The following is a 27,281-nucleotide window of genomic DNA, read 5'->3' as shown; positions in this document are numbered from 1 at the left end:
GCCGATCCGTTATCAATTTTGACTCGTGCAATATTACAGAGGTGCAAAGAGAAACTCAACACCTTGGCGATCTCGGTGATGAACCAATGGCCTGGAGTGAAACTGCGGGTGACCGAGGCCTGGGACGAGGAGAAGACACACGCGTCAGATTCCCTGCACTTCGAGGGACGAGCCGTCGATATAACGACGAGCGATCGCGATCTCTCCAAGTACGGGATGCTGGCGAGACTCGCGGTTGAAGCTGGCTTCGACTGGGTCTACTACGAGTCCAGGTCCCACATACATTGCTCCGTCAAGTCTGGTTAGTAGTTTCCGTCAGAACGCAGTAACAAATAAATTCGAAGGGATGTACGAGTCGCGATCGAATTGTCTTGAATCGCGCCGAAGAAAGCGAGAGCATTAAAAGCGGTCGATCCGCGGTCCGCGGACCGTGTGTGGATTTTAATTGCGGTCATTTCGCGTTAATACCCGCGTAAACGCCGCGTCAATAAAGATGAGCGTATAAACTACCGGACAGTAGTTGTAATGATGCCGTTTAATGCAATAAAGATGCTGGAGTCGGTGCAGTTGTGTAATAACGTCGTTTAATGGAACAAGGATACTAAAGTCGCGCTGTTCTTAAATCGCGAGTGACAAAGTGACTTAGCGCCTCGAGAGTGCATGTATTATATAGATAAATGACGACATAAAATCATCTAACATTATTGATATTGCTGTAATCTGACAGGGGTCGTTAAACTTGAAAACACATGAAGCAGATTAATTTTTCGAACCAACATCTAGATCCAGTTAAATGAAATAATTAAATGAATACCGTATTGTTTTCTACTTCTCTCGTTATAATTGGTGCCACTACCTTGTATGTCAGTCTTAAAGATGCCTATTTTACCGACTCCTCTCCTCCCTCTGCTCATTGAGAGTTACACATGCAATGTAGCAATATTAGAAACGTACGAGTACTTGTGAATTTAAATTAAATTCAATTACTTCTATCAAGTTTGATTTTAGTTTGGATAATCAATTAATTAAATAATTCGAATATTTCTGTCTAAAATATCTCTGATATTTTTATATATCAGAAATTTTATTGAGGTTTTTGAAAATAATCCGTCACGTGACTTTTATTCAAATTTGAATCGAATTCGATTCAATTTGAAACGATCCAAACTGAATATCTGATTTTTCTCGAAAACATCCTAAATAACATGCAGACAGCAACACCACTAATTAGTTTTCTCTGTTAATGAAAAACGGTCCGCAGAAAACTACAAATTTCAAATAGATTATCAGATAGAATATCAAGTAGATGTAAATAATTTATAACATACTCTATCATGCGCGCTAAATAATGAGGCATGGAGGAAATTTCTGCATACACCAAAAGATGGCTCCTACGGTATATTTATATATGGCATCCCTAATTTAACATTTTCAAAATCACGATTTTTGTATTTGGAGAAACGAGAATGACCCCTTAGAGTAAAGTGATACTTAATTAACCTTGTCGCGCATCTACTTTCTCTTTCGATCCAGTAATATTTATCCGCACGAGAGCAATCAGCGATTCGTGTTCGTTCCAGGCCACGGTTGGGTCTCGAATTTCAAAATAAATGCCGATAAATCAAGGCGTGCCTGTCGGTCCGAATTAAAACCGAGCATAGAAATTGGCGCGAAATCGATACGAGTCGATGTCGAGGGGAACGAAAAGGGGAAACAATGAGGTAGAGGGGAACCGACGTGTGCAACAAAAAGTGCGAACGCGATCCACGCGCGTTTAACGCTCCGCCAATTTTCACTATAATCACGTTAATTAATCGACAGGCGATTGCGAGCTTAACAAATGACAACACTTACATCCTCTTTGTACCGTAATCATGACATTTTCGTTTTCATAATGCATTCCAGAAAAATTATATTAAAGGATATTCTAATTTTTGAAAATGTTATTACATTTATAAAGTCCTTCTACATCCGCACGCGTATTTTTATCGCAGTCTTCCTTATAGAATATGATTTTAATAACGCTTTGCTTATCTCGGTCGCGCGTGATCAGAGTTTAAGAATATAAATAATACTATTAATTTAGAGGTAACGCCATTTTCGGTCAAGACTAGATCTTGATAGCCTAATAACATTATTCGCGTGAATTTTTGTGTACAATCCTTCGCCTTAGCAAATCCTTCTCTTTATTATTGTAAATAGATAATACTTTTTATTATGATATACATTTTTGCTTTCTTTTCTCTCAATTGTTTCACTGTCTTATCTCTCTTATCTATCTTTCGCTTTTAGAATCGTCGTCAGCAGGCAAGTCTAGTGGGTGCTTTCCCGGGAGGAGTCTGGTCCGGACGGAGGACGGCAGTACGAAGAGGCTGGACGAGGTGCATCTCGGCGAGCGTATCGCCGCTCTGGATTCCCGTGGCGACGTTGTGTACAGCGAGGTGATCGCCTTCCTGGACCGTTCTCCATCCGAGAGGAGACAGTTCATCCGCCTGACGACTAAGTCCGGCCGAGTGCTCACGTTAACGCCAGCGCATCTGGTGCCGGTGGAGGGTCGGTCGTCGGTGTTTGCCTTCAGCGTGCAACCCGGCGATAGGATCCTCGTGAGTGACACCGATGCGACGAGCGCGGCGAATGAGGTGGACAGTCGTCTGCGATGGGACAGCGTGGTCGAGACGAAGCTGGTCCTCGAGGAGGGAGTCTACGCCCCGCTTACGATGGAGGGCACCCTTCTCGTAGACGACGTTGTCGCGTCCTGCTATGCCGTCGTTAATAGTCAATCGGTGGCGCATTACTCCTTCCTGCCGCTGAGGATTTGGCACAGCATAACATCCTTTTTCCGGCAAAGGCTGGGCGACCCGCAACACCTCGTGGAAAGACATAACAATGCGTCCAGAACGGAACCGACGACAGGAGGAGAGCAAGAGGGCGTCCACTGGTACGCGTCGATGCTCTACTCGTTCGCCTCCTACGTGCTGCCGTCGAAGATGCTCTACAACTGAGATCTTCGATAAGAACAATAGACCTCTCGTGCTCCGAGTCAAGTGTCGAGTGAATCATCGAGGATACGCTCGAGTGTTCAGTGCAAGGTTCGAAAGACTTCTCGGAGCCACGAAACTTAGTGTTGATTAATCATCGGGACGTCACCTCGTCTCTCGGGACTTGATTTTTTATGGATCGTTGTCATGGATTCCGGTTACACGCGTGTCGTTGAGGACAGTTAACGTATGACCGCGGGGTTCCTGTTATGAGAAATGCGTGTATTTAATACATGGAACAAAAGACGTCGTCGTAGGCGAGAGACATAAGGTTGGCCAGTGACCTACCAGTGTTCACCGAATGACGTGTGGAATATTAAATCCTAGGACGATAGCAAAATAGAAAAAATGGAAAACAGAGCTTTAGGGAGAATCGGGACTTTTTTCTCTTCACGTTTTAAATGTATGTACACATTATACTGATATACGAGTATTACTTCTCTATTTTTTTAGTGTTCGCGAATCGTGTGCGTCTCGTCCGGTATACTTGTTTCTGAGATGTCGAAGGGAATTGCCTTTGTGTCGCGGAAATGTGTGTAAGATAATTGCCGATTATTCTATTGTAACGTTATTCCAAACGATCTTCTGGATGTACGTGCGAGCAGTAAGAAAGCGTCTATATTTCTAAATATACGTTGTTGAAATCGTAATTAATTTAAAGGAATGAAGAAGTATCATTACTTTAAGTAGGATCCACAACGCGTCTTTATAGAATAATAAAAGATCATTGTATATACCCCGCTTTTTTTTGTTTTCCCTCCTTCCTCTAACGCAATGAGGAGGGGGTGTAGCCTACTTCTTTTTTTCATTCTATTAACATTGCTTGTATCCCATATACATATAATTTAATGTTACATATCCGAAATTGTAATTATAGGTCTATTCAGTTCGAGCCGCACTTTCTTTCTTTTGAAAGAAAATCGATATATAGATTTGGAAGATAGAAACGAGAGAAGCAAATTGCAAAGAAAGTGCGACTAAAAAAGTAAACAACCTTATAGATATTTATTGTCACTATCGATTGTGGCAATAACTATCGATTACCGCTGTACAATAATGTTAAATCGCATTGTTCTCCGTGTCATATTTTTAACAATAGTCAATTATAATCAACATGTTAACAAAAGTTAATTAATTATTTTAATAATATAAGAACTATTTTTCATTAAGAAACATAACTTAAATTATCATCAAAATATATATTATTATATATATATATTATTTTATGTATATTATATTATATATTATAATTATTATTATTTCAATTATATTATTATTATTTGTATATTGCACACAAACAAATTATAAATTATGTATATATACCTCTTCCAAAAAATTGAATTACATCATTAACGAAAGCAGATCGTCGTGTCTTGTTATTTCCGTACAGCGAATGCTATTGATTAAATAAGTAAGTTAGAAAATTTAAGCAAAGAAAGACATAATCCATTACCTTATACCGTAGAAAAATTATTTTATTATAGAAAAATATTAAGTATATTAAGTCTTCTCTTAATTATACTTAGAAGAATAATTATTTCTCCTTCTCTGCCTCTCTCTCTCTCTCTCTCTCTCTCTCTCTCTCTCTCTCTCTCTCTCTCTCTCTCTCTCTCTCTTCTTTCTGAAATTTAAAGTTCTACTATGGAAGCAACTTCATTTCTATACTGCACCAATAAATCGAAACAAAATGTAATTAACATGAAAAATATCTTTGACATTTCTTTGTTCTAAAATATTTTATATTTAATGCCTGAATTTTTCGAGCGGTTCGATTTATAATTCAAAAATAAATCTTATTTTATATAATCGTGAGAAACGATTATAATCTAGCGGTCACTCGTAATGACGGATAATGAGACAATAGCCGGCACAGAGGACGAACTTGAAAATGTAAGATTAAAAAAGATATTGACCCACAATTTTCTAGCACTCCTTTTCTTTTTTCCTCTCTTCTCTCTCTCTCTCTCTCTCTCTCTCTCTCTCTCTCTCTCTCTCTCTCTCTCTCTCTCTCTCTCTCTCTCTCTCTCTCTCTCTCTCTCTCTCTCTCTCTCTGCTTAATCTTTTTAATATAAAAAATAAAAATGTAATATAATACAACCCAGGTTTATCTCAAGGTTATTTTATTGCAGCATGCTGGTGTGGCATATCCACATTTGCAAGAACTCGAAAAAAGGTTTTTCGAAGTTGTCGCTGATGGAAGTGTCACCGAAGTACGGTTATTCCTGGAAAAACATCCGGATTTCAATATAAACGTCATAAATTTCCAAGTGAGTACATAAATTTGTAATTTTTCACGTAATTCTGAAAGTGCATGAAATATTAATGTGAAAGAAAAGGTATAGGTCACTGTACTCAAGCAAGTTGAAGAAACTCATTCGCGCGGAATCGAAAGTATATGAGCTCGTTTCCTGATTTGCAATTAAATATTGATTAAGCACAAGAATTATCAAGGATACTATTTACAAATATCGTTGACGATCTGAAATACTAAATTACATCATGATACAATGAGTTTTCCATAAATCACTTCACTTTCTTTTCTATCTGATTCGTTGGACTACCCATGAAGAGGTGCAAACGGTTTCAAACCAAACTCTTAAACAGCTCATAAAGATTTCCGGATTTATCTTTCTCGTCACCGGCTTTCCGTGAGTCAAACGATACCGCCACTCATGTTAGGATTCACCGAAACGAAGAAGCGTCAAAAGGAGATACGCTTTTCGCATTTTCGATGTTCAGGTCAACTCTGTCAATCTTTTCTTTAAGATCGCCTGGTGTTAGTAATTTAAGATGTTCTACCGTTTTGAATTTATACTTGACCTTTGATGCTTAGCAGAAAGAGATTCAAGAAAGATAGGTCGAAGTGCAACTAACGGAGTAATCGATATCGTTTGCTCTAATTGTATGTAATTTATGCTATTAACAAATATCAATAGGTAAATTTTTCATAAAAATTTTCGGTAAAAGTTTTTGTACAATTTAATTAAACATTCAGTTATATATATAGATATATATATCTTAAAGAATCCAACCGTTTCAAAGTCTTTGACAAACTCATGTGGTTTACCCCGTGCAAGAAACGGCGGAACCAATACAGGAAGAAGGGAGACAAAACGAAGAGAATGAAAGCGATACGAAGTCCAGTTATCTCAGATCTTTACCCTATAAAGGAACACGTACCCCCCGTGGAATGTTTCCTTCATCCATTCGGTCGGCATTGGTAATCACCTCAGTGTGCTCCTTTCTCTCTCTTTCTCTCTCTCTCTGAGAGGGTTCCAGAAAAGCGACCAAACTCTCGTTTGACTTTGAGACCGAAATGCCGAAGCGGCACGAAGAGAGATGGCACGCGAATGGGGAAGGAGTGGAGAAGAGAGAGAGAGAGAGAGAGAGACAGAAGAGGAAACTCGATGGAAAAAAGAGAGAAGGAAACTGCGTGTTCTCCGGCTGTATCTCTAGCCATATTTCAGGCCGTCTTTTTACAAGACAATGGTTTCAACCGAGACCTGATAAAAATTATTCAAATAGCCCGACCCGCTGTAAATTCCATATGGGAATTCCCTCGACATCGGGAGCTCTTCCACGATCTACTTGCGTGCCTTGACGCGATCTATAATGCATCAACCTCTCTCGATGCGCCAATTCGACCCCGTTATTTTCTGACGGTACTCTTTTGAGAGTCCCTTTAAACTATCCTTTTTCTCTGTAAAATGGGAATTTGAGATATAAAAAATATAAACTTAGCGAGCTTCTCGTAAGAGGATTATCTCACGTTAAGAGGCCACACCGGCCACACCTCGGTCATTCTGCCGAGTGTTTTCGCTTACCATTCATACTTCATACAAAAAAAAGAATATTGCAAAAACAAATGATAAACAAATATTTAGCCGGGCGTAAAATCTGGTGGAGTCACGGCATTGACGGCATCAAGGGCGGCAGCTGTCTATTGTCAAGGGACAGCTAACAAGGGCTTTTTGCCGAACATATATCACGGACTGTTATTGTCGTTAGGCGTGGATGTACACGGATACTCCCAGGGGCCTGTCGAAAAGCCAAAATATCAGTGAATATTGTGACTGGTGTCGGCGACAACAATGGTGCTGGCCCATTGTTGGGGCCCGCCTCTGTAAACGCACCGCAGATGGGCGAGAAACGTCGTCGAGCCATTCTTCCTACAAAAAGGGACACGGCCGAGAAAAAGAGTGGAGTCGATAGCCTTCTAAAAGTCGATCTCACTGCAGGAAGAGGACCGTGGACCGTGGACTCACGGCGGGAAGGAATTCCGGGAAAGTTCAGAGATTCGGTCGTTCAACCATTTGTGGCGTACCGCATCGCGTTTTCTTAGGCAGATCGCCATTTCCGCAATCGATTATTGACAATTACAGGTAGCAGGGCAATAGAAACGGAAGGGAAAAAAGTGCCTTCTGAAATTCATCTATTGTGTCACGTACGCTTCATTTTTCATCTTCTCTCGCTCCGTTTTCTCTCCTAATTTATAAAGAAGCGAACTTTCCCTGTCACTCCTGTCAGTCAATAAATGTCAATGGAATGTTTCATTTTCAGGGCGTTAGTGCGCTGCATATTGCTGTTAACGAGAGAAACGCGGCGATGGTCGAGTATCTGTTGTCTCATTCGGATATCGATCCGGGCGACACGCATCTGCACGCAATCAGAGATAATCAAACGAGGATCGCCGCGATGATATTGAATAAGCTGAATGAATTGACGCCGGGCCTCGAATACGCCGGTGTCACTCACAGCCCAGATTTCCCGGACGATACAACGCCGCTCGCGGTAGCGGCACAATACGGGCATTTCGAGATGATTGATATGCTAAGATTCCGACGTCACATTCTACAGAAACCACATCCGCCTAGTTGTAACTGCGACGAGATTTGCAAGTACGAAATTTAATTTACGAATTTTTTTCATCCAAGTCACGACCAACGACTTGAAAATACCGCAATTAAATTGCTTATTCCATTCTTACATTTACCTTTATTTTTTTCATTATTATAGACCGGAAAGGGAAAGAAGTGATATCCTGACCATAGAAAAAATGAGATTGTTCATGTATAGGGCGATATCGAATCCAGTATACATTTGTCAAACTGAAGAAGACCCGATCTTAAAAGCTTTTCAATTATCGGCCGAACTTCGTAAAGAAGCTTCATTTGATAAAGAATTCTATCCCGATTACATAGCATTGTCCCATGTTAGTTAAATCTTATTTCTCATTGAAATTTATTGGATATATATATTAATAATTATCAGCAAAATTGTTCATTTCATTACATAAGGAAGACAGATCTGTAGAAGACAGAAGACAATAAATTATCTATTATTAATATATTTTGATGATATATGCGACGTGACGAGATATTATCTCTGTTGCTCATGAAAAATTAATAATGCACCTAGTTTTATGATAAAGGAGGTGTCCCAATTCGCCACAGACTTAATCGGATGCGCTCGTACCTCCGAAGAAGTCGAATGTGTATTAAGACAAATCGCTGGTTTCGGTCGTACCTCTAGTTTCGTGTACCCCCGACTCTTACTAGCTTTGGATTATGAGCAAAAAACTTTTGTGGCTCACCCGAATGTGCAACAGGTATCGTAACAATTGATATTCATGTTAATCTCAATTGATATCATGTCTTACATTGCTGCTAGTTAGTACTAAACGATTTAAAAAAATCTTTATCTAAAATAAAAAAATTAAAATTATTTGTCTTCTATAAATCTCTTAATTTTAATAATTTTTTAAATCGGGTTACACAGAGTTCATGCTTTACAGTAATTGCTGAAAATTAATTCAGCTTTTCAAGCACGGGCTTAATTTATAAAAGTAACTTGCAAACATCACGACGAAAGTTTTCGCAAATTAAGAAATTTCATCAAAAAATTATATTTGATTTTGTTTCAGCTTGTCGAGAACAAGTGGATTGGCACGTGGCACGAATGGAAGGTCAGAAATACGTGGCTGAAGTGCTTGACGGTAATTCCACAGATCGGCATGCTACCAATCATAGCACTCGTCGTGTTGCTCACACCGAACTCAAAACGAGCCAAGTTCTATGAAATCCCGGTTAACAAATTTCTCTCCTCCGTAGCGAATTACCTGATATTTCTCACATTCGTGTTTTTGCAATCGCGTAGCGACAAAACCGAACAGCTTCGCGGACCACCCAATACTGGTGCACGTCCAATTACCTCCGGTTAAAATTAGATCTTGGTCAAATATCTTTTTTTTTTTAAGTGAATTTGTCCCTTTAGGATACGAATGGATTCTCGCTATTTACGTGATGTCGTATGCATTTGCATTTGCTCGACTTTGCATCGTGGACGGTCCAGTTAGATGCTTCAGAACACGTACGAATTGGTAAGACGAAAATTAGTTGATAATAAATCGTAATTAACAATGAATTTTAAAAAATTATGTGCAAATTTTGTAATCTAATTAATGTATAATTTATGATCACTTTTTAATATAAATATTTTTCTCGTACAATGCAGGTATGAGCTTGTTATGATCGTATTGTTCATTCTGACGTTTCTCTTCTGGATAGTTGCCGCAGTAGACGTTAGAATAAATGGTCAACGTGATTTGGAAAGAAAATACTGGCACAAATATGATCCGACTTTGATAGCGGAAGGGATATTTTGTATTGCGACTATCATGGCCTTTTTTAAATTATTATTTATCTGCCAGCTAGACTATGATCTAGGACCTTTGCAACTTTCCTTAGTTAAAATGATCAGAGACGTTGGCCATTTTGTCGCAATATTCGGTATCATCGTTATGGCATTCACAGTTGGTAAGATACATGGCACATATTAAATTGTGTAAAAAGTTTCTTTGAATCAGTGGGGAATAACTGTGAGTAATTTATTTAACAAAAATTTGCGTAATTTCAGCATAACATTATCCGAGAACTTTCCAGGTTAAAAGAATTTGTATCTGCAAAAGAAAACCAGTTTAAAACAGTTCAAAAAGGCTTTTTGCACAATTCAATACCTTTTTTTATAGCCCAATGTTTTATGAACTTGAGACATTGCTTTAGGATTGTGCCATCTTTATCAATATTATAATGGAATGGTGCAGACCGATGACGAATCAAAACTGAAGACGGAGCAAGAAAATTCCTTCGTCGACTTCAAGTCCACACTAAAGACTCTCTTCTGGGCTGTTTTTTGCATGAGCCCTGTAGAAAGTGCCGATGTGATCATCGAAAACCTTCCAGGGGAAAGAGAGTCAGAGACAATAATCAATCATCATAACTTCACCGAATTTATCGGTTATCTTGCTTTCGCCAGTAAGTAACACTTACTATTCCTATCAGTACTGACAATTTACCAAACCGTTGTAATAACCTACTTCCTATTCTTCAGGTTTTCAATTTATTTCTGTGGTAATCGTTTTGAATATGCTAATTGCGTGTATGGCGAATACCTTCACCAAAGTGACCGATAACGTTAATGTGGAATGGATCTTTGGTCGAACTGAAGTTAGTGAATTCTTATAAGTACTTACATTTCAACGTTTACGTTTTTGACGCTTTAAAACAAATTTTTCAAGCTGTGTATTCAATGTCAAAAATGCGATAAATGAGAGAGGCGAATGTGAAGTTTAAAGTAACAAATCGTGGACCATTTATAAATGTCAATATCACATGACCGCTCCATTTTTTCAGGCTTATGTTGATGTCATGCTTACAACTACACTTCCACCTCCATTCTGTATTTTCTCGATTTTCACGGGAATGCGACCAGTGATCGAGTATATGAAAATACTAATTAAACCACCACCTGGCAAACGGGCACGATGGGACTTTATAAATTGTTGCTACATAGTCAGTATATACTACTAAATCCCAACTGAATTTCACGAAGCAAAAGTACACTTTACATCGAGTAATCCTTTGTTTCTCTTCATGGCATTTCATTTGTATTTTATTAAAGTATTTATTTATAAACATCAATGTTTTCACGATCGATTTATGATCAATAAATAAAAGCAGAGACGTACGTTTTGATTTATTTATTCAATCTATATTCCGTTGCAGGAGGATCTGGAAGAAAAAAAGGACAATCAATTCGCAGAAACCATGACGCAACTGGTGCAACGTTACCTCCGTCAACGCGAAAAGAAAGCAGAAGAAACGGACGTGCAAAGGCTAAGAAGAGAATTGATAGAATTCAGCAATATTCTGAAAGAGGCTCTTAGTCCATCTTAAAAGATATTTCATTGATATTTCATCTCAAAGAAATATTTCTATTCACATCTTTATATTAATTTTTCAATTCTTTGCACAGTATGTGTCAGAAAGCGTGATAAGATCTCAATATCTGTAACAAAGATTAATAGTTTTTTACTCTATAGAAAATAAGAAATATTTTTTATCAGCACACAATTTCACTAAAATTTTTAGTAAAATGTACCGTTTTTTTATCTCTCTCGGAACTGCCTCAATTCTGGAAACGTCTGGGCTTGCAACTTATAAATTTCGCGTATAGTTCGCGTAGCGAAGAATGTTATTTTTATAACATCTTTTTGCATTGTGAGGGATTGCAAAGCTTCGACCCCAGATACCGGTGTTCGACCCTTCATCATAAAATTCCCCGGGTGGCGAGGCTGAAAATACATCTGTCGGACATCTAATATTTATATGAAAAAAAAAAAACGCAATCTCTTATATCCCGATATCCATCACGTTTACTCGAAATGTAGCTTTACGTGCGTCTTAATGCAAATATTATGCACAATGTCCTACGTTGTTTGGTTCTTTCTCGTCCGCAATGTTTCTTTTCTAAAATACTTTACGTCCTCTAGGCGACGTGGATTCGGCTTGTTATTTCGTTTTTATTTCGATGGTAGCGAAGAGCATACATCCGAGCTGGGTAAAACTCGAGTAGATATACGGATGAGAGATCATTTGATCGAGCGAAAGTATCTTGTACATATTTAAATTTAAATGTTCTCGGAATCCAAAAATATTTAAAGCAAAAAATTTAAATGCCCAAATATTTAAAGGGTGCTCTTTGAAATAATTACAATTATAAAAATTAAGTGTGGAATAAACGGGATATTAATTATAGCATAAGGGAAAGGGAAGATTAAGAAACAATATACGCACAGAAGTTTAATCGTGTATATATTCATTCAAATATATGTTATATGTATAATCAGATTTACATGCATATACATATATACACTATATGCCATTCGTTTATCGCAAAGTGTTGCAATAAAAGATTTGGTAAAAATATTCGACATCAGTTGTTGATAATGACCCTATATCGTATCTATCAGATGTATATAAAATAAACTTTTATTCATATTTCCTATGCATTATACTGTGATGCATGCAACGCATGTCTCTTCTGGTAACTTATTATTAAACGTCTGAAGATCTCAATTTATGGAAGATATCATTTCACAATTATCTTCACAAACCACAACAAGATGCTAATTATACACAAACTGGAGGATATCCATATTAGAGATAACTCACGCAAAACTTAAAAAAGTATACATAAAAATAATACGTAGATTTTCTCAAGATTGTATGTATAAACTAAACATTGCAGTAATAAAAATGCAATCAGAAAACCATCAATGTTTCTCATTTTAATCCGAATTTGTTTCAATTTCGCTTGTTTTCGGTTGTCGAGATGACCTGCTCTATCGTCAACCAAATGAAAAAACGAAGAGATATATGCTCTTTGTTTTATAAACTTGATTTTATATCTAGATGTTACATAGTACGTCATGTCAATTTTCCTCTTATAGATATATAAGGATCTAACGAATTCTTCTGAAGGACATTGTGCAACGAGTACCTTTCTCAAAGATGCAGACTTGACTAGCTGATTTGATTGTTAGCGATTGTGAACTCTCGTAGTACTGAGAGTACTACTTGGCGTAGAGTCTAGGAAATTAATAATAATGACATTTATCAACTTTCATGCATTTAAGAAAATAAAATGGAGAACGAACAAAAGATATATAGTTGTTTACCTGAGGTTTACAATGTTCCTCCAGCCAACTGAACACGCAACCAGATAATTCCGTAAAGTTAGCTACAGAAATATTAAACGTTTCGAAAAGGCGATTCATTATTGCCTCGAACTGCAACACAATACAAATCATATAAGGGATCACAATTGCGATAATTTCAAAAAGAAACAACTATTTTCCTTACCACTCGAAACTTCATCTCGTCCGAGACACGCATTTCCGTGTGCCCTGGCTGCGTCTGATGCGCTTTGACAATCTGCTCGTAATTTGCCTGCATAATGCGTAACGCAACGACTTCCTTTCTCAGTGCATTACGCTCGTCCTCTTGCTTCTTCTTCTGTTGCAACAGAAACTGTATGTAATCGATAGATTTTTGAAGCACCGTAGCCTTGGAAATCTTATAGCCCGAAGAGTCCGTATGCTGGCAGGTCGGTACCAAATCCTGAAGAGAATCGTAACCTTTCTTGATAGCGTCCCGCCTCTTCTGCTCAGCCTGCGTGTGTGCCTCTCTCCTACGCTCTTTGTAGCTTATGGTGGAATTCTTGTTATCGCTATCTTCATCCTCTGAACAACGCATCATTCATTGATTATCCATTCGCGATATAGAATATCTGTCGGTACAAAAAACGTGCGCTTACCTGTATTATGAGCGGATGAAGACGGCGTGTTAACCGATCCCGTGCTACTACAACGGGAAAAAGTGTACTTCTCTGTAGGACTGGACGGCTCCAGCTTCATGTCACTGTCCGATCCCATATTACCACTGCTAGCACGCATCGTTAAGCTAGCTGCTTTCAAAAAACAACAAATGCACAATACATTTGAGTTCAAGTAGTACGTGACATTGATTATTAAAGATAGAAAAAAATATGGAATTAAAAAGTGTTAAAACTAATAATTATACAGTTATTGTATCTTAAAAATGAAGATGTGTCAAGTAAACCTAAATGGACAGGATTAAATGAATAAAATATGTTAGATGTGACTGTACATAGGAAACATACTTAAAATTTTTATAAATAGAAATTATCTTAAAAAGCTTGCGTTATTATAAATTTTTCTTTTCTGAGACGACAAATAATACCAAGAGTGATCTATATTACTTACGTTTTGCTGCTTTATTCGTTCAAGTTAATGCGCAGTCTTATTAGTACTGAGGCTTATCAGCATTATATGATAAATGATGGTTATATAACAACGTAGCGGTCACAGAGTCAGATCTCTTTGAATGCGACAATATATAGAATATATACTGTTAAGACTTGAGCCACTTCTCTTTCCTTGCATTTCGTTTGGCACTTTTTTCTATTTTTTCCCCAAATCCTTTGCACGTACCTACTATCTAATTTTGTGCCTGCTTTTTTTTACATTTTACAATCTTAATATTAAAGCAATTTTTTACATTTCTTTCGCAATTAAAAAATTATTTTTCTACTATTGTTTTATTCACATTTCTTGAGGACATACTCTTATTTTGAAATAAAAAATTATAGGTATGCCTATAAGCATGCAACTAAAAATAAATCAGAAGGTACTAGGTAGTGTTTGCAAACGGCTAAACTCCACATAACGACGTATACTGTTACTGTATGTATGTAAACACGAAGCTGCTGCCAAAGCAATCACGTGGTCGGTTGCGCAGATTCAACTGCGCACAAAAAAACTTGGGTGGTGGTGGTGGTGGTGGTGGGAGACACCTCCCCCCCTTCGCGATATCCCCAAGCAACAAGGCTGCAAGGCTGCGTTCAAAACGGTTATGCAACATGCAACTGCGTCAAGAGTGAATATCAGGATGCATTCAAGGAGCATGAAGTTGAAACGTCGTCGAGTTGAACTTTGAACCTTTACCCGAACGCACCATGATCGCCGAGTGGAATCGTCGATCGCTCTCCGCTCGGAGTTGTGTGTTATTTCACAACCCTCCGAACCGAACGCGACTGTTGTGTTGTTGTTGTTGTTCCCGAGTGTAGGAAGTGCAGGACAGCGCAGGCGCAGGCAGGGGTAACCAGGAGCCAGGAGCCAGGAGCCAGGAGCAGGAGCAGGAGCGTTCTGAAGATCGCACGACGGGAGAGAACAATAGGGAGGAGAGCTTTGTTTCTGTTTGTTTTTTTCTCTATTTACTTACGGTTCTCGTATCCGTCCTTGTGTACTGAATCTGCCATGATTGGTCTGGCGCGACACCGACTATTTCTCGCTGAAGGGACAGGGAATCCAAGACGCGCACGTGAAACGGTTATAATCGAGAGTCGAGAGTCGAGGGACGATCGTAGACGGATCGACTCCGAGATAACGTCGGATTTACATGCGTTGAGAAGAAAAATTTGGAAGGGTCTCAAGGCACATCGGACCGCACCAGATTACTCGGTCAGTCGGTCACACCCGGTACCCGATCACGACACCGCGAACGATCTCGACGTGTTTGTCTCGTAACGATATCTTTGCGTGGTCTCTACCATCTTGGACGGAAATGGAAATGGAAACACTAGGGAATAACGCTAGTTCCTTTCAGCCGCGCTACGTTGCACCTTCTGCGCTCAGGCGGCTCGAAGGTTGGAACATGGAACGATTGGAACGAGCGCACGCCGCCGCACGGTCAATTGAAGGCAATTGAAGGGGTGAAAGAGAATAGAGCGCAAAAGAAAGAATACTGATGCATTTGCTCGTCTTATGTCCATTTTTCTCAATGTAGATTGACTTTAATCTCAATTCAACTTACTTTTCATCTTTTTCTAATTCTTCAGGAACTAGACAGAAATAAAAAATAAATCAAATCAAGATTAAAGTTAAAATTTACATTGATATAGAAATGAACATTTACTCGCATATCTCCCCCGCGTTTTTCTTCTTTCTCCCTCCAGAGCTGAAATGAGCTTATTTCATGTTAAAAACGAAAAGCGCTTTGATTGTGTTAAAAAACCTATTATAATGAATTCCACATCTCGTTAGCAAATTTGAAAGAAAAATTTTCTTAGTCGTAATGATCGTTTGATCTACTCGAATTCTACAGATATTAATAAAATTAATAAAATTAAATTAAATTAAGAAAGCATAAAACCATTCATTCCATCCGGGCATCCCCGCGAGGACTTCAACTATAATTTCTTGGTTCTTTACTATTATTTCATAAATTTATATACATATGTAAAATATATATTATAGATATATTGTTTGATAAAACAGTTTGATAAAACGTATGGCTTTGAAATTACTTCATGATTATTCATTAAGAGTATTAATATACATACTACTCATAGAATTAATAACATTAATAAAACATGATTAATAATTAATAAAACTAGATTGAACTGGTGCAAAAAGATGTCGTGTTATCAAACTTATTGTCTGTTGTGTTAAAAGAAAATTAAATCAAAGTAAAAGCGAGGATTTAAAATTTTTTGACAACTACAATGCGTCGATAATAAAAATTATAAGTAAACTTTGAGAAATGTTCGGCATGTATCGGACCACGCGGATCAATAAGATCCATTTGAATTTTGTTACGAGTGACAACCAAAATTCAGTAAAGTCACAATTGTTGATATACGTGTATAATGTTCAACAATGTAATAAAATAATTAAGTTGGAAATTAATTTTTAGCTCTCCAAGTAATGCGCGCGTGATAGACTGAAGTTAGAACGTTAGATATGTTAAATTATGTTTATTATAAGGTGTATCTAATATATATATTTACAATCGCTTTAATACACGTAAAACCATTTAAGATAATATATCCGTTATTCCTCGGCGTTACCGCGCACCTCGCCGTAACGCTGGCAAATTGTGTTCCTACATCGTCGTTTTTTTTTGTCTCCGTGAAGTGTACACGATTTCGGTATCATCATGGGTATTTGTCTATTGTGTACCTGAGGCAAGGACCGTTGCTTGCATTAAATACGCTTGCAGATAGCAAGGCTTCGGGGTGGAGCGAGTAATTCCACGATATATATATATATATATATATATATATGTATGTGTGTGTATATATATATATATATATATATATATCCATCTTTCCTCCCATTCGTTTCCCTTCCCCTCCCCCCCGCGCGCGCACAGCACTTCTCTACCGTCTAGAAAAATTATTCTACTCCTAATTCGCATATTCACTGTTATACTCGATCGTACGTCTAACTTAGATCCATAATATGCGTAGTACACGGTTCTACATTTGTATCGTTTCGGGGACGGATTATGTCGGAAAGCCGAGAAAGAGAGAGGAGCGTCAACTGTTTGAGACGGTGTCGTGTAGAAGACGCCGTCGAAGGTGTTATATTATATGTAATATGTGTGTATATGTGAGGTATGTTTATGTTTAGACTGAATTGCACCGAGACGGTCTCAGTTGACCAACTCAGTCTGGTTGGCGATTCTCTGTTCCCTTTTTCCACATATTATATTCATTATGAAAGAAAGATATTTGAGTTAGCTAAAATCATATAAAATCATACGCTAATGTCGCCTTCTCAATTTAACTTTTGATTCGCATTGACTATTCAGATTGATAACTTGCCGTTCCTTTTACAATTAGTGTTAAAAAAAGGAATGCAAAATCGAGGAAGAGGATTCACTTGTTGACTGACTCCGATTCATTTTTACGCTGGATTGCATCGACAGCGCGTATTAATTAATTAATAGACTTGCTCGGTTTTCTTTATATCGCGAAGCTACAAATGAGACATATTGTAGTCACCTGTAGAATAATTAAAGGAAAGGATTTTCGATCACAATTACAGAGAAAACAAGTTTGGTCATCAGCCAACCAGAATTAGCATCAACTGACATTGATGCAATTCGCCGCTGTAGACGTCGATCCTGGATCTACATGTTCGTTCTTATAGAGGCCCGAATGACGAAATAGAGTCTCGATGCGAATTTCCGGATAGTCTCGTCCTACGGATGTCCGTGATACACGTCGCCGCTGGTCGCGAGCGACGTTCTGCAAGTGAACGTACAAGCATTTCGAAATTTCCGACACGTACGATTTGGCTATGCCCGCCCCCGCAATGCGCTATTCAACGTAACGTAAACATTAAGTGAAGTTTTAGATGCTCGTTCGCAGCCAGAAACGTCCCACGTGTATTTTATATATTTTTCGGATAAAGGTCACTTTCCCGCGGTTAAATCGATAAAGCATCACATCGTAAATTCTCGTCAAAGTTCAAATTTAGTATATTATCTTCATACATATCACACATTCACCTCACACACGTATGCGCACCGCAACGTTCTCCCATTATATTCACACCCTAAGTTATCTCTGCTTTTCTTTTTCTCTAATTTCCTTTTGACATCGATAAAAAATTATATATATATATATATATATATATTTATATTTTTTTTTTCATATATATTTCAATTATTTTATCGTTAATTAATTAATTGTTCAATTAATTAATTAATCGTTATATCTTATTGTTCCATTAAAGTTAAACTAAAGTGTTCTGCGTGTGGTATGCCCACCTCTGGCAAGTACCACTCAAATATATATACATACATATATATGTATATACATATATACGTACGTTTATACGCATATATATATATATATATATATATAAAGATATATGTATGTATATATTTGTAATATATAAAGTATTCACTTATATATTTATCTGTATTTTCCATTTTTCTTTTATAAGTATCATCATGAATATAACTCACAATATCTAACTACGCTGCTTTGAGATTAATTGGGTAATCGGTGCAAATAAGACATTAATTGCTCCTACTGTACCAATAATTGTTTATCGCGCAAGGTAAACCATCAGACTTCCGGAGCCGATTGCAAATATCCTTGATTGTTATAATTTATAAACGTGAACGTCCACCATTTTAAATTTGGAACATGTTCTAATAAATACAAATTTCTGTCAATTTTTATTCATAACAAAACTTCATTTTTTTCCGTATAATATACAAAAATAGCATGATACCCAATTTTTTTATCTAAATAGAATCATTCCTATAAATAATATTATCTAGTTCTATTAATATTGCAATGTGTACGCCATCTCGTAATTGTTTTGGTAAAATGGCGCATTCATAAAAATAAACTAACACCCTTTCAGGTATCCATCAACATTTTGCTCTTTCGTACGATGTAAATTCTTTTCAGATATTTTCTGGTTGTTTCGCGTCTTAATACTGGGATGATACTTTTATCATAAAATTTTTTTGATTTTATCCAGCCACACGAATTCATATAATCTAAGTATGTGAACATTGACACAAATAATAGAGCTGGACGATAAAATATTTAATGATTGTAAAAGAATCAATTTTCTAATACGAGCATTGAGCAAGCATAACTAATCGATATCGCAAAACGAATTGATATGGTTATTGGTTGTATTTGCAGTACCTGGACGAACCGTCGTAATCTCCCAGATACCTTTTAATCGATATCGCGAAATTAAATTTACTAGAGACTCTATCTCAAAATTTGTATGCAAAGTACCACAATCTATGTTGTGTCATAACGCGATCCAAATACTCGAATAAATTTACAACTACTTTCCGAAAATCACTTGGTTTAGATCAATTCAATTTATGGAGAATACGATCCAAAAAAATGCTCAAACTAATTTACAATTTTCTAAAAATTACTTGGTATGTACCAATTTGATTTATATAGGTTGATTTATGAAATTTCAATGCTGTCTCCATTCCCGTATTATTCCATTCGATCAAAATGTTGAAGACGCGATTTTCAATCAACATTCTAGCAAGGGTACATTATTTTTAAAAATAAGACTGTACATTTTTGATCGAAGAGCAAAATGGAAGGCAAAGTGCCCGTCGCCACGACATTACTTGGTACGTTCTCTCGTACGATACCGCTGTTAAATGCATGACAAAAACAAACATGACAGACAGGATTTTAACCTTCTATCATCTTCAAGTGTACCGCGGCAATGACAATGAAAAAACAAATGAATTCTAATAAGCATTTGAGAAAGTATAATTAGACGTTGCTTTACGAGCAAAGCGAATGATCGCGGCTAGGCTTCTTTAGAATATTCATCAATGTGCGCCATGTGCCGGCGACGTTAAGTCCGTGAAATAATCGCAAAACCACCTGGCGATGACAATCGCGGCGGCTAAAATTTTCAAAACGAGGTTCGTTGCGCGAGATGCAGGACGTTCGGTGAGGAATTTTGTACTCTTCTAAGATCATATCGGCTTGCTGACATAAAGAAACGCGCGTAAACCATCATAGAAAGTCCCCTATCTTCGGAAACTCATTAAACTGGTTGAATATTTGTACCATGATCAGTGTTATCAATTTATATCTTTGAGCGCTTAGCCTGACGAGACTTGGCAGTGCGACGTGATTTTTTCGCGGCATCGCCCGACGTTTCCTCTGCGGTAGATCTCCGTTTGAAGGATATCGAAGGCACGGGAGCCTTTGGGGGTGCCATGTCCACCGTCGGCGTCGACGGAGATTGCGTAACTACAGATTGCTGTACCACCTCGGTGGGACTGTGGGCATCCGCGATCGGAATAAAGTCGTGCCCTTCGCCAAACGCATCCGGTAGCACTCCCTGATTGGCTAAAGCTTGTAAATCCTCTGTAGGGACTGGCATTGACTGGCCACAACCTACGCACACTGGTATTGCTGGTGACTTGGATCGCCAATATTGTAGTTCGGTTTTACACTTGTTCAATTCCTAGACAAAAAAATTTGTATCTATAAGATGGGGGGGAAATATAGATTTCTGTATTCAATTGAGAGTAAAAAAATCAAGTTTATACAATCCTACAATTTGTAAGATTAAGCTATAAAGCGAATCTTATATATAATAAATTAAATATTCATCTTTATTTCAAATTCCTGGAATATATCTGGATAAATACCTGTAGGAGTGTGCTGAATTTCCGCGACGTCTCTTCATTCTTTTTGTCGTTATCATCCAATCGAGTAGCGTACTCCACAATTTGTTTCTGTTGATCCGCAATTTTCGCCTTGCAACTCTTCAAATCCCTGCGCATCAATGTTAACTGACTGTTGTACCGTCTCATGCCCTGTTTGATCTTGCGAATCCGTTTTCGCAAGACCATATTCGATTGCGGTGGTGACACATTGGACTCCAAAAGAGCAGGATCGTCTGAACAATGCGACGAAGAACCTTCTTCTTCTCCAGCATTGCCCGTTTTTCCATTTCCGACGGTCAGGGGCGCGGAATCCAGGCACATAAATGGTTTACTCACGCTACTAGAAGCTGCGACAACAAATTGCCATCAATAAAATTCTATTACGAAAGTATAGAAAAGTATTGAACCATTTGCTTCACTTACAGGAGAAGGTTCCTGCAAGATCCAGAAAATCGGCACCGAAGTAAGGAATTTCTGGTAATGTCGGTTCAATGTGCTCTTTGAAATATTCCATAGCCATAGTACTCAGATCAAACAATTCGTCTGTGACTTTGTAAGGTCTTTGTAATTTCGGAGTGACTTTTATGTAATGGAGAATGCGATAAACTTCGTCTAAGATCTGTAAAACGGAAATAGGATTTTTACTTCCGTTTCTCTACTATTGGGGGTTTAAACGTAATTATATATACCTCGCCGGGAAAGAAGCAGCAATGCTTCCGTTCAATGTGCTTGCCGAAACTCATTTGCAGCAAGGTGAGCCGCATATGCAGAGTTTCTATAATATCCGACTCGCACGCTAACGGGTGATTCCGACGCGCGGACTCGCGTCTGGGCATTTGCGCTTTGATAGCCTGAAAACGGCTCAACATTTGAGCTTGTAGCTTTTGAAACGTAGAGTTCAGTATTGATCCACAAATGCGATCCAGTTGATGGCAAACCTATGGGATGAATGGGAGGTTTGCTACAGCAATTCAATTGGGAGAAATGAACTGACAATGAGTTCACTTTGAATTTAGTGATACTTACCAGACGCATATGGGCTACCATATTGAAGCCTAGATAGCCGAAGATTTTCTCAAGGATCTCGACAGGTAAATCCAGGAGATTCAGGTTGCGTGATTCAATTGCGGTGGCCCCACTGTTAGACGTGCCAGCTGTTACTGAATGGTGCTTTTTCAACGAGTTTACTTCTACTTCACCAACTGGTCCACTGCCACCGCTGCTTCCCATGTTACTCGACTGACGTGTCGACACCATCTTTTTTGTTTTTCAATAAGTGAGTTTATCCAAAATCTGAAGCGAAACAAGCAATGTTTTTCACAATAAACGGTAATAATACATATGTAGACATGTTACATAAATATATATATGTAACACAATCAGAATTAGATAAACGGATATACTGTGCGTAATTAATTTAACATTTTCATATTCTCACGTATTTTCACAAGTTTTAAGAGATTGCAAGTTAGCAAGTGTTTTATAATGAAAAAAAATTCTTTTAACATATTTTCAAGATTAGCATATTTACAGCGGCAAGATGTAATATAAGTACACTCTAATAAATAATATTTAACAATAATTTTTATAATTTCTAGAAAGAAATATCAATAGGTATATTTATTGGCGCTTCTCTGCTTAGCAAAGAATGTTATAAGCGATTATTATTGTATACGTTGCAATTCACGGACTCCAAAGATAAAGAATGACACAGGTTAATCATTTCAAGTACAGTCTCCGTACTTAATGTATTCGTGTCACTAAAGCGTTTTATTTTTTCCCACAATGAACAATGAAGTTTACGCGATCCGCGACCTACTTCCTTCCCGCGCGCAGAACTTGTTTAAATACCAAACCCTGGCTGCAAGTCAACGAACTTGCTTCAGCGAGCCTCTATCGAGGGTCCGAAGAGCATTACACGAAGGTGTATCGTGCAAGCACTCCAGACACAAATCCAGACAAATAGTCGAAGAAATACAACCAGACGGATCGCGCGGAGCAGCACCGATGACACTCCAAATTAGAACGACGATTCTTACGTGAGCGGAAACGCGCTCTTCGTTGCGAAATTCATTCTGATGAGGCGTTTTCGCCGTCGCTACGGAATTATTCGTACCTAGGACGATCGCGGGGTCTCGAGGAGAAAACGATCGCGCGAATCACCCGCGAATCACGTTGCGAGTGCCTCGGGTTCCCCGAGGTCTTTCGGGGTCACACGATCCCGTTCCCGTCGAGAAACGGAATATATCCGACGCGACGCGTCTAGAACATGACGATCGGCAGGAAATTCGGAGGCAGACGGAGACTTTGGAAGGTGAACGGCACTGTGCGCGATGTGCGAGTCGCGCGCGCGCGCCCGCGCGCGTTGCGTAAACAAGATGCTGAGCGATGGTTACTCGGGTTCTCACTGATCACCGCACTCGAATCGAGTCCATCTCCTCGGGTCGCGTCGGCATCGCACGGCGAAGCCGTGCTCGAGCACGGACTTTCAATTTTCCGACGATCGTACGTGGTCACTCTGACGTAGACGGGAACGGGAAGAGAGCCGATCGTCGACCGAAATCAGGCTCACCCTCGGGCGACGGCGACGACGACGACGACAACGACGACTCCGTCTGGCCCGTGCGTGTCCCGCATGTCCGTCCGGATCGGAGCCGACGATCCGACGTGGACGTCGTGGACGTCGTGGACGCCAAACGTGTCGGAGTCGGAGTCCAAGTCGGAGTACGGCTGAAACCGCGGCCAACTCTATCAATCCAGGCCGGATCGGTACGAAGACGAGCGTTTAACGGTCGCGGGAAGAGGTTCGCGCGGCGTCGCGGGGTGCCGAGGGGGGCGGAGGAGAAGGGGGAGGGGTGCAGCATAAAGGAAGGAGGGAAGGAGACCGAGCCGCGGCGCGAACAAAAGGTCGGAGTCGAGTTAGGTGTCGAGCGCGACGAGCCGATTTCACCGTGAATGCAGCAGAGGGTTCGCTGCCCCCCCCCGCGCGTCGTCGTCGCGCGGAAGCGAAGGAGGCTGGAGGGCCCTCTCCCGCTCTCCGCGATCGCCAGTACCTGGAGCGTGATATCGACTTCGGAAGCCTTACTCGCGAGATCGAGGTGTCTTCCCCGGAACCTGTCGCCCTTGTAAGGGAAACCGAGGAAACGGGGGACGGGGACGGGGACGGGGACGGGGACGGGGACGGCGACGGGGACGGCGACGGCGAGGGGGCGAGAGGGGAGAGGGATCCCGCCACCGAAGACGAGAGACGAGACGCGAACGACGACGCGCGTAGAGAAACAAATGTGGAGAAACAAACCGGGTGACCTGTGCGCGCGAGTAATCGATGCACCCGCGATCTTCTCTTTCTCCTCGCTACAAGACCGCTAGAGCCGCCTGGCTCTGGCCGAGAACGAGATCGGGCAGATAGAGAGGGAGAGGGGGGGAGGGGGAGAGAGAGAGGGAGAGAAGGGGAGGAGAAAGAGAGCGAGGCTCTCGAGGGCTCGGAGACTCGCAGGCTCGAAGGGAGACGTCGAGACGACGAGTGCCCCGAGTTAGACGAGCGGCAACATCACTGTATCCGCGTTGGCGTTTTCAGCGACATTTTGACGGAGAGACTTCCCCGCCTCTCCTCCCCCCCCCCCCCAAGCTACTCCCCGCTGCCGCGTTCGTTCTCGCTTCGTTTTACTGCCGAGCTTACACACACACACACACACACACGCACACTCTCTCTCCCTCTCTCTCTTTTTCGCTCGCTCCTTTTACATTCGCGATCGCTCCTTCTTCGTCGTTCTCCTTTTTTTCGTCCTTCTCGTTCGTTCGCTCGTTTACTTACTCACTCACTCACTCACTCTTTCTCTCTCTCTCTCTCTCTCTCCCTCCCTCTCCCTCTCTCTCTCTCTCTCTCTCTCGCCCGTTAAAAGCCCCGTGCAATTATGGCGCGATTACACATAATCCTACAACCGAGGAAAAAATCGCCACTCCTCCCGCGGATAAACAGCTTTTCCCCAGTCCATTTTACCTGCTCCAGCTAGCTGTCCTGGCCGCGCATCCACGGGCACCCCGCAGCACCGAGCACGTAGCTGACGTAGCTCGCGTAGTAGCGGCTCGGGGAACCGAGTTCTTTCTCCGTCTCTCTCCCTCCTTCCCCGCTCGATCTCTCTCACTCGCTCTCCCTCCGTCCCTTCGCGAACGTATCGAAAATAAATGTTGTCACTGGCCGCGACGAGCAGGACGAGCTGTTGCTGGCTCCTCGCGCGCGCACGCGAATGTCGCGAATATCGCGGACGGCGCGGCGATGGCACGCGGGCACCGCGGCGCACGGCGCACACCCAGGTTGGCCGGGTTCCGCTTCCGCGGCGCGCGGCCGTTGCTACGCTCCAAACTCCAAAGCGGCGTACCGGGGGGGGCACAACGCCGACGTCGTCGACGGCGGGCAACGGCGGCGCGGAGATGCGCACATACGTATTACCGCGGCGAGAATACGCGCTCGCGCTCGCGCGACGCGACACACACCACACACCACACACGCTCCCGCTTCGACGCGCGCCGCGCCACACCGCGTACCGCGTGCGAACGTGCCACAACTGCCACACGACACCGCACGGCACGCGTGCGCCTTCTGATTGGTCGTCGCGACCAGTCGCGGCGCGCGGCGGCCGCGACCGCGACCGCGGACCATTCCGCGTCGTCCGCGAGCCGCCTGAACGTAGCGACGCGAACGGATAACCGCGATGCGCGCGCCGATCGAAATCCTAGGGACTTTTCGACCGCTGAGGGCATTTCCTTGTCGCGCGACGCCCGCGCAGTCTGAACGTTGTCGCGCGAACTCACAACCGACGACGGACGACGGACGACGGACGGCGACACTGGCGACAGACGGAACGTGCGCGGGAGGGAGAATGACGGGAATGACGACGATGACGACGTTACTGAATTTCCTGAATGCTCTTCTCCTCTCCGAACTCTCCGTAGTTTTTACAAAACGATTCAGTTGCGCTTGCGACATCGTCGACGTTACGCAAGCGTGCGATTATGTTTCTCTTGGAATCTCGAAGCGATATTTAAATTGTATTCTTGAATTGTATTCTTTTGAACTATGGCCCGTACCCGTATTCATAGTCCGTTCTTATTTCAAGACTGTCGTAAGATAATGCCTTAAGATGCTTGTACGATTCTGTTATTGGTTTAAAACATCTTAAGATTGTACTTAAGATTGTCTTAAATATAAGATCGGATTATGAGTGCTGGCCTCTATGAGTCCGTGTAACACCTTCAAATCGTGTTTTTAAAGCCTGATGAAATCTGGGGTCTGGGGGTCGTTATCGTTCTTAATTTATGTAACTTTTTACATCGTGCCACTGAGAGTCATATAATAATTAAGTACGACTCGACAATTGAAACTATAAACGGATATGATATTTCAGTCATCGGATCAACGCGGTTTTGATAGCTTTTGTTGTAGTACGTGTATAGAGGTTGATGAACTTTCGACGATTACGTTTCTGCAGAGTTTTCGCCACAAGAGAGATAACGTCTTATCTTTGCTGGATACGCGAATTAAATGAACGAAGTAATAAAGCTACGTGAAAATGCATTTAATTTATTTACTTGGCGATCAATCGTAATAATATACATAATATTTATGTAACGCGCGGCGCGTTACGAGAGAAATAATTTCTGTATAGCGAGACAAAATCGCGTGTTAATTCGACGAGTAAGCTGATTGCATCTTACGCTCACGGTAAATTAAATGCCGTATAAAATACATAAATATATGACGAGAGAGCTAGACACTCGAAACAGTTGTAATTATTGTCTTCATCACCTTCCCATTTGTATAGGCGAACAACAGGTTACATCGCGCACACCAAGCACCATGACTGATGATACGTCGACAATCGGGTAACCAGAACCACAAATTGCGAGCTGTATCGCGCACGCATTTACCTTTACCCGATTGTTATCTCAATTTCTGGCGTTGTGCAATCGACAAACAATAGCCGAGCGGCGAGCGGCAACATTACGCCTCCGTCGTTCGTCGTTCATTCCGGCGCTGCATTGTTAAGCGTGGCCAATTACGTTAATTTTCCAGAATTTCTAGCAGCGATATCTCGTCCCGCACGAATCCTAATGAGCGTGACACTTGGCGTCGCACGCGCATCGGCTGACGGTTGATCTTTTATCATCAGGCATAATATGCGCGATTCGGTCACGCATATAACGCGTTTGTCCTGCAGCCAGTCCAGAAAGTCAAATTGCACGAAACGCGAATGCCGAATCGATCTCGAGGAGAAAACACTTGAATCATTCCTTGATTCCGCGCGATCGATCATTCTTACGTAATGTACCGTTACCCGGTGCGAACGTA

General features: G+C 40.7%; 4 protein-coding genes across 11 annotated transcripts in view; 2 read left to right on the top strand and 2 right to left on the bottom strand.

The window, feature by feature from the left end:
- Hh (hedgehog signaling protein) overlaps positions 1 to 4,497 on the top strand; it is a 39,397-nt gene extending 34,900 nt beyond the window's left edge. Inside the window, exons 2-3 of the mRNA XM_071705849.1 lie at positions 40 to 301; positions 2,293 to 4,497. Coding sequence (XP_071561950.1) covers positions 40 to 301; positions 2,293 to 3,002 — 972 coding nt within the window. The 3' untranslated portion in view covers positions 3,003 to 4,497. The remainder of the gene's footprint in view (positions 1 to 39; positions 302 to 2,292) is intronic.
- A 383-nt stretch (positions 4,498 to 4,880) lies between these two features.
- On the top strand, positions 4,881 to 11,413 carry LOC139772267 (short transient receptor potential channel 4). Its single transcript, XM_071705800.1, has 12 exons — positions 4,881 to 4,928; positions 5,168 to 5,305; positions 7,599 to 7,936; positions 8,055 to 8,250; positions 8,449 to 8,646; positions 8,962 to 9,232; positions 9,312 to 9,417; positions 9,552 to 9,853; positions 10,100 to 10,351; positions 10,428 to 10,543; positions 10,730 to 10,888; positions 11,102 to 11,413. The coding sequence occupies exons 1-12, from the start codon at positions 4,881 to 4,883 to the stop codon at positions 11,270 to 11,272; spliced, it is 2,295 nt and encodes a 764-aa protein (XP_071561901.1). The 3' UTR covers positions 11,273 to 11,413.
- A 760-nt stretch (positions 11,414 to 12,173) lies between these two features.
- On the bottom strand, positions 12,174 to 15,539 carry Bigmax (helix-loop-helix-leucine zipper transcription factor bigmax). Of its 4 annotated transcripts, none has more exons than XM_071705855.1 (5): positions 15,182 to 15,539; positions 13,695 to 13,847; positions 13,241 to 13,620; positions 13,057 to 13,167; positions 12,174 to 12,967 (listed from the first exon to the last, which is right to left on the bottom strand). In XM_071705855.1, exons 1-5 carry the CDS (start codon positions 15,216 to 15,218, stop codon positions 12,902 to 12,904), a joined length of 747 nt encoding a protein of 248 aa, XP_071561956.1. In that variant the 5' UTR covers positions 15,219 to 15,539; the 3' UTR covers positions 12,174 to 12,901. The 4 variants fall into 4 exon arrangements, with proteins under 4 accessions (XP_071561956.1, XP_071561957.1, XP_071561959.1 ...); XM_071705856.1 differs by having other exon boundaries at positions 13,695 to 13,844; XM_071705858.1 differs by lacking the exon at positions 15,182 to 15,539 and adding an exon at positions 14,164 to 15,078.
- A 1,161-nt stretch (positions 15,540 to 16,700) lies between these two features.
- Positions 16,701 to 25,484, bottom strand: Dmpd (F-box protein dmpd). Of its 5 annotated transcripts, none has more exons than XM_071705843.1 (6): positions 24,933 to 25,484; positions 21,959 to 22,225; positions 21,622 to 21,870; positions 21,356 to 21,551; positions 20,915 to 21,279; positions 16,701 to 20,727 (listed from the first exon to the last, which is right to left on the bottom strand). In XM_071705843.1, the coding sequence occupies exons 2-6, from the start codon at positions 22,187 to 22,189 to the stop codon at positions 20,344 to 20,346; spliced, it is 1,425 nt and encodes a 474-aa protein (XP_071561944.1). In that variant the 5' UTR covers positions 22,190 to 22,225; positions 24,933 to 25,484; the 3' UTR covers positions 16,701 to 20,343. The 5 variants fall into 5 exon arrangements, with proteins under 5 accessions (XP_071561944.1, XP_071561947.1, XP_071561945.1 ...); XM_071705846.1 differs by lacking the exon at positions 24,933 to 25,484 and adding an exon at positions 24,231 to 24,503; XM_071705844.1 differs by lacking the exon at positions 24,933 to 25,484 and adding an exon at positions 23,505 to 23,724.
- Between the last annotated feature and the right edge of the window lie 1,797 nt (positions 25,485 to 27,281).

Source organism: Temnothorax nylanderi, unplaced genomic scaffold (assembly GCF_030848795.1).
Source record: "Temnothorax nylanderi isolate EJ_2023f unplaced genomic scaffold, tnyl_v1.0 TNYL_tig0048_pilon, whole genome shotgun sequence".
Taxonomy (NCBI): Eukaryota; Metazoa; Arthropoda; class Insecta; order Hymenoptera; family Formicidae; genus Temnothorax; species Temnothorax nylanderi.
The sequence above is the reverse complement of the archived record's forward strand: the minus strand, read 5'-3'. Positions and strand labels throughout refer to the sequence as shown.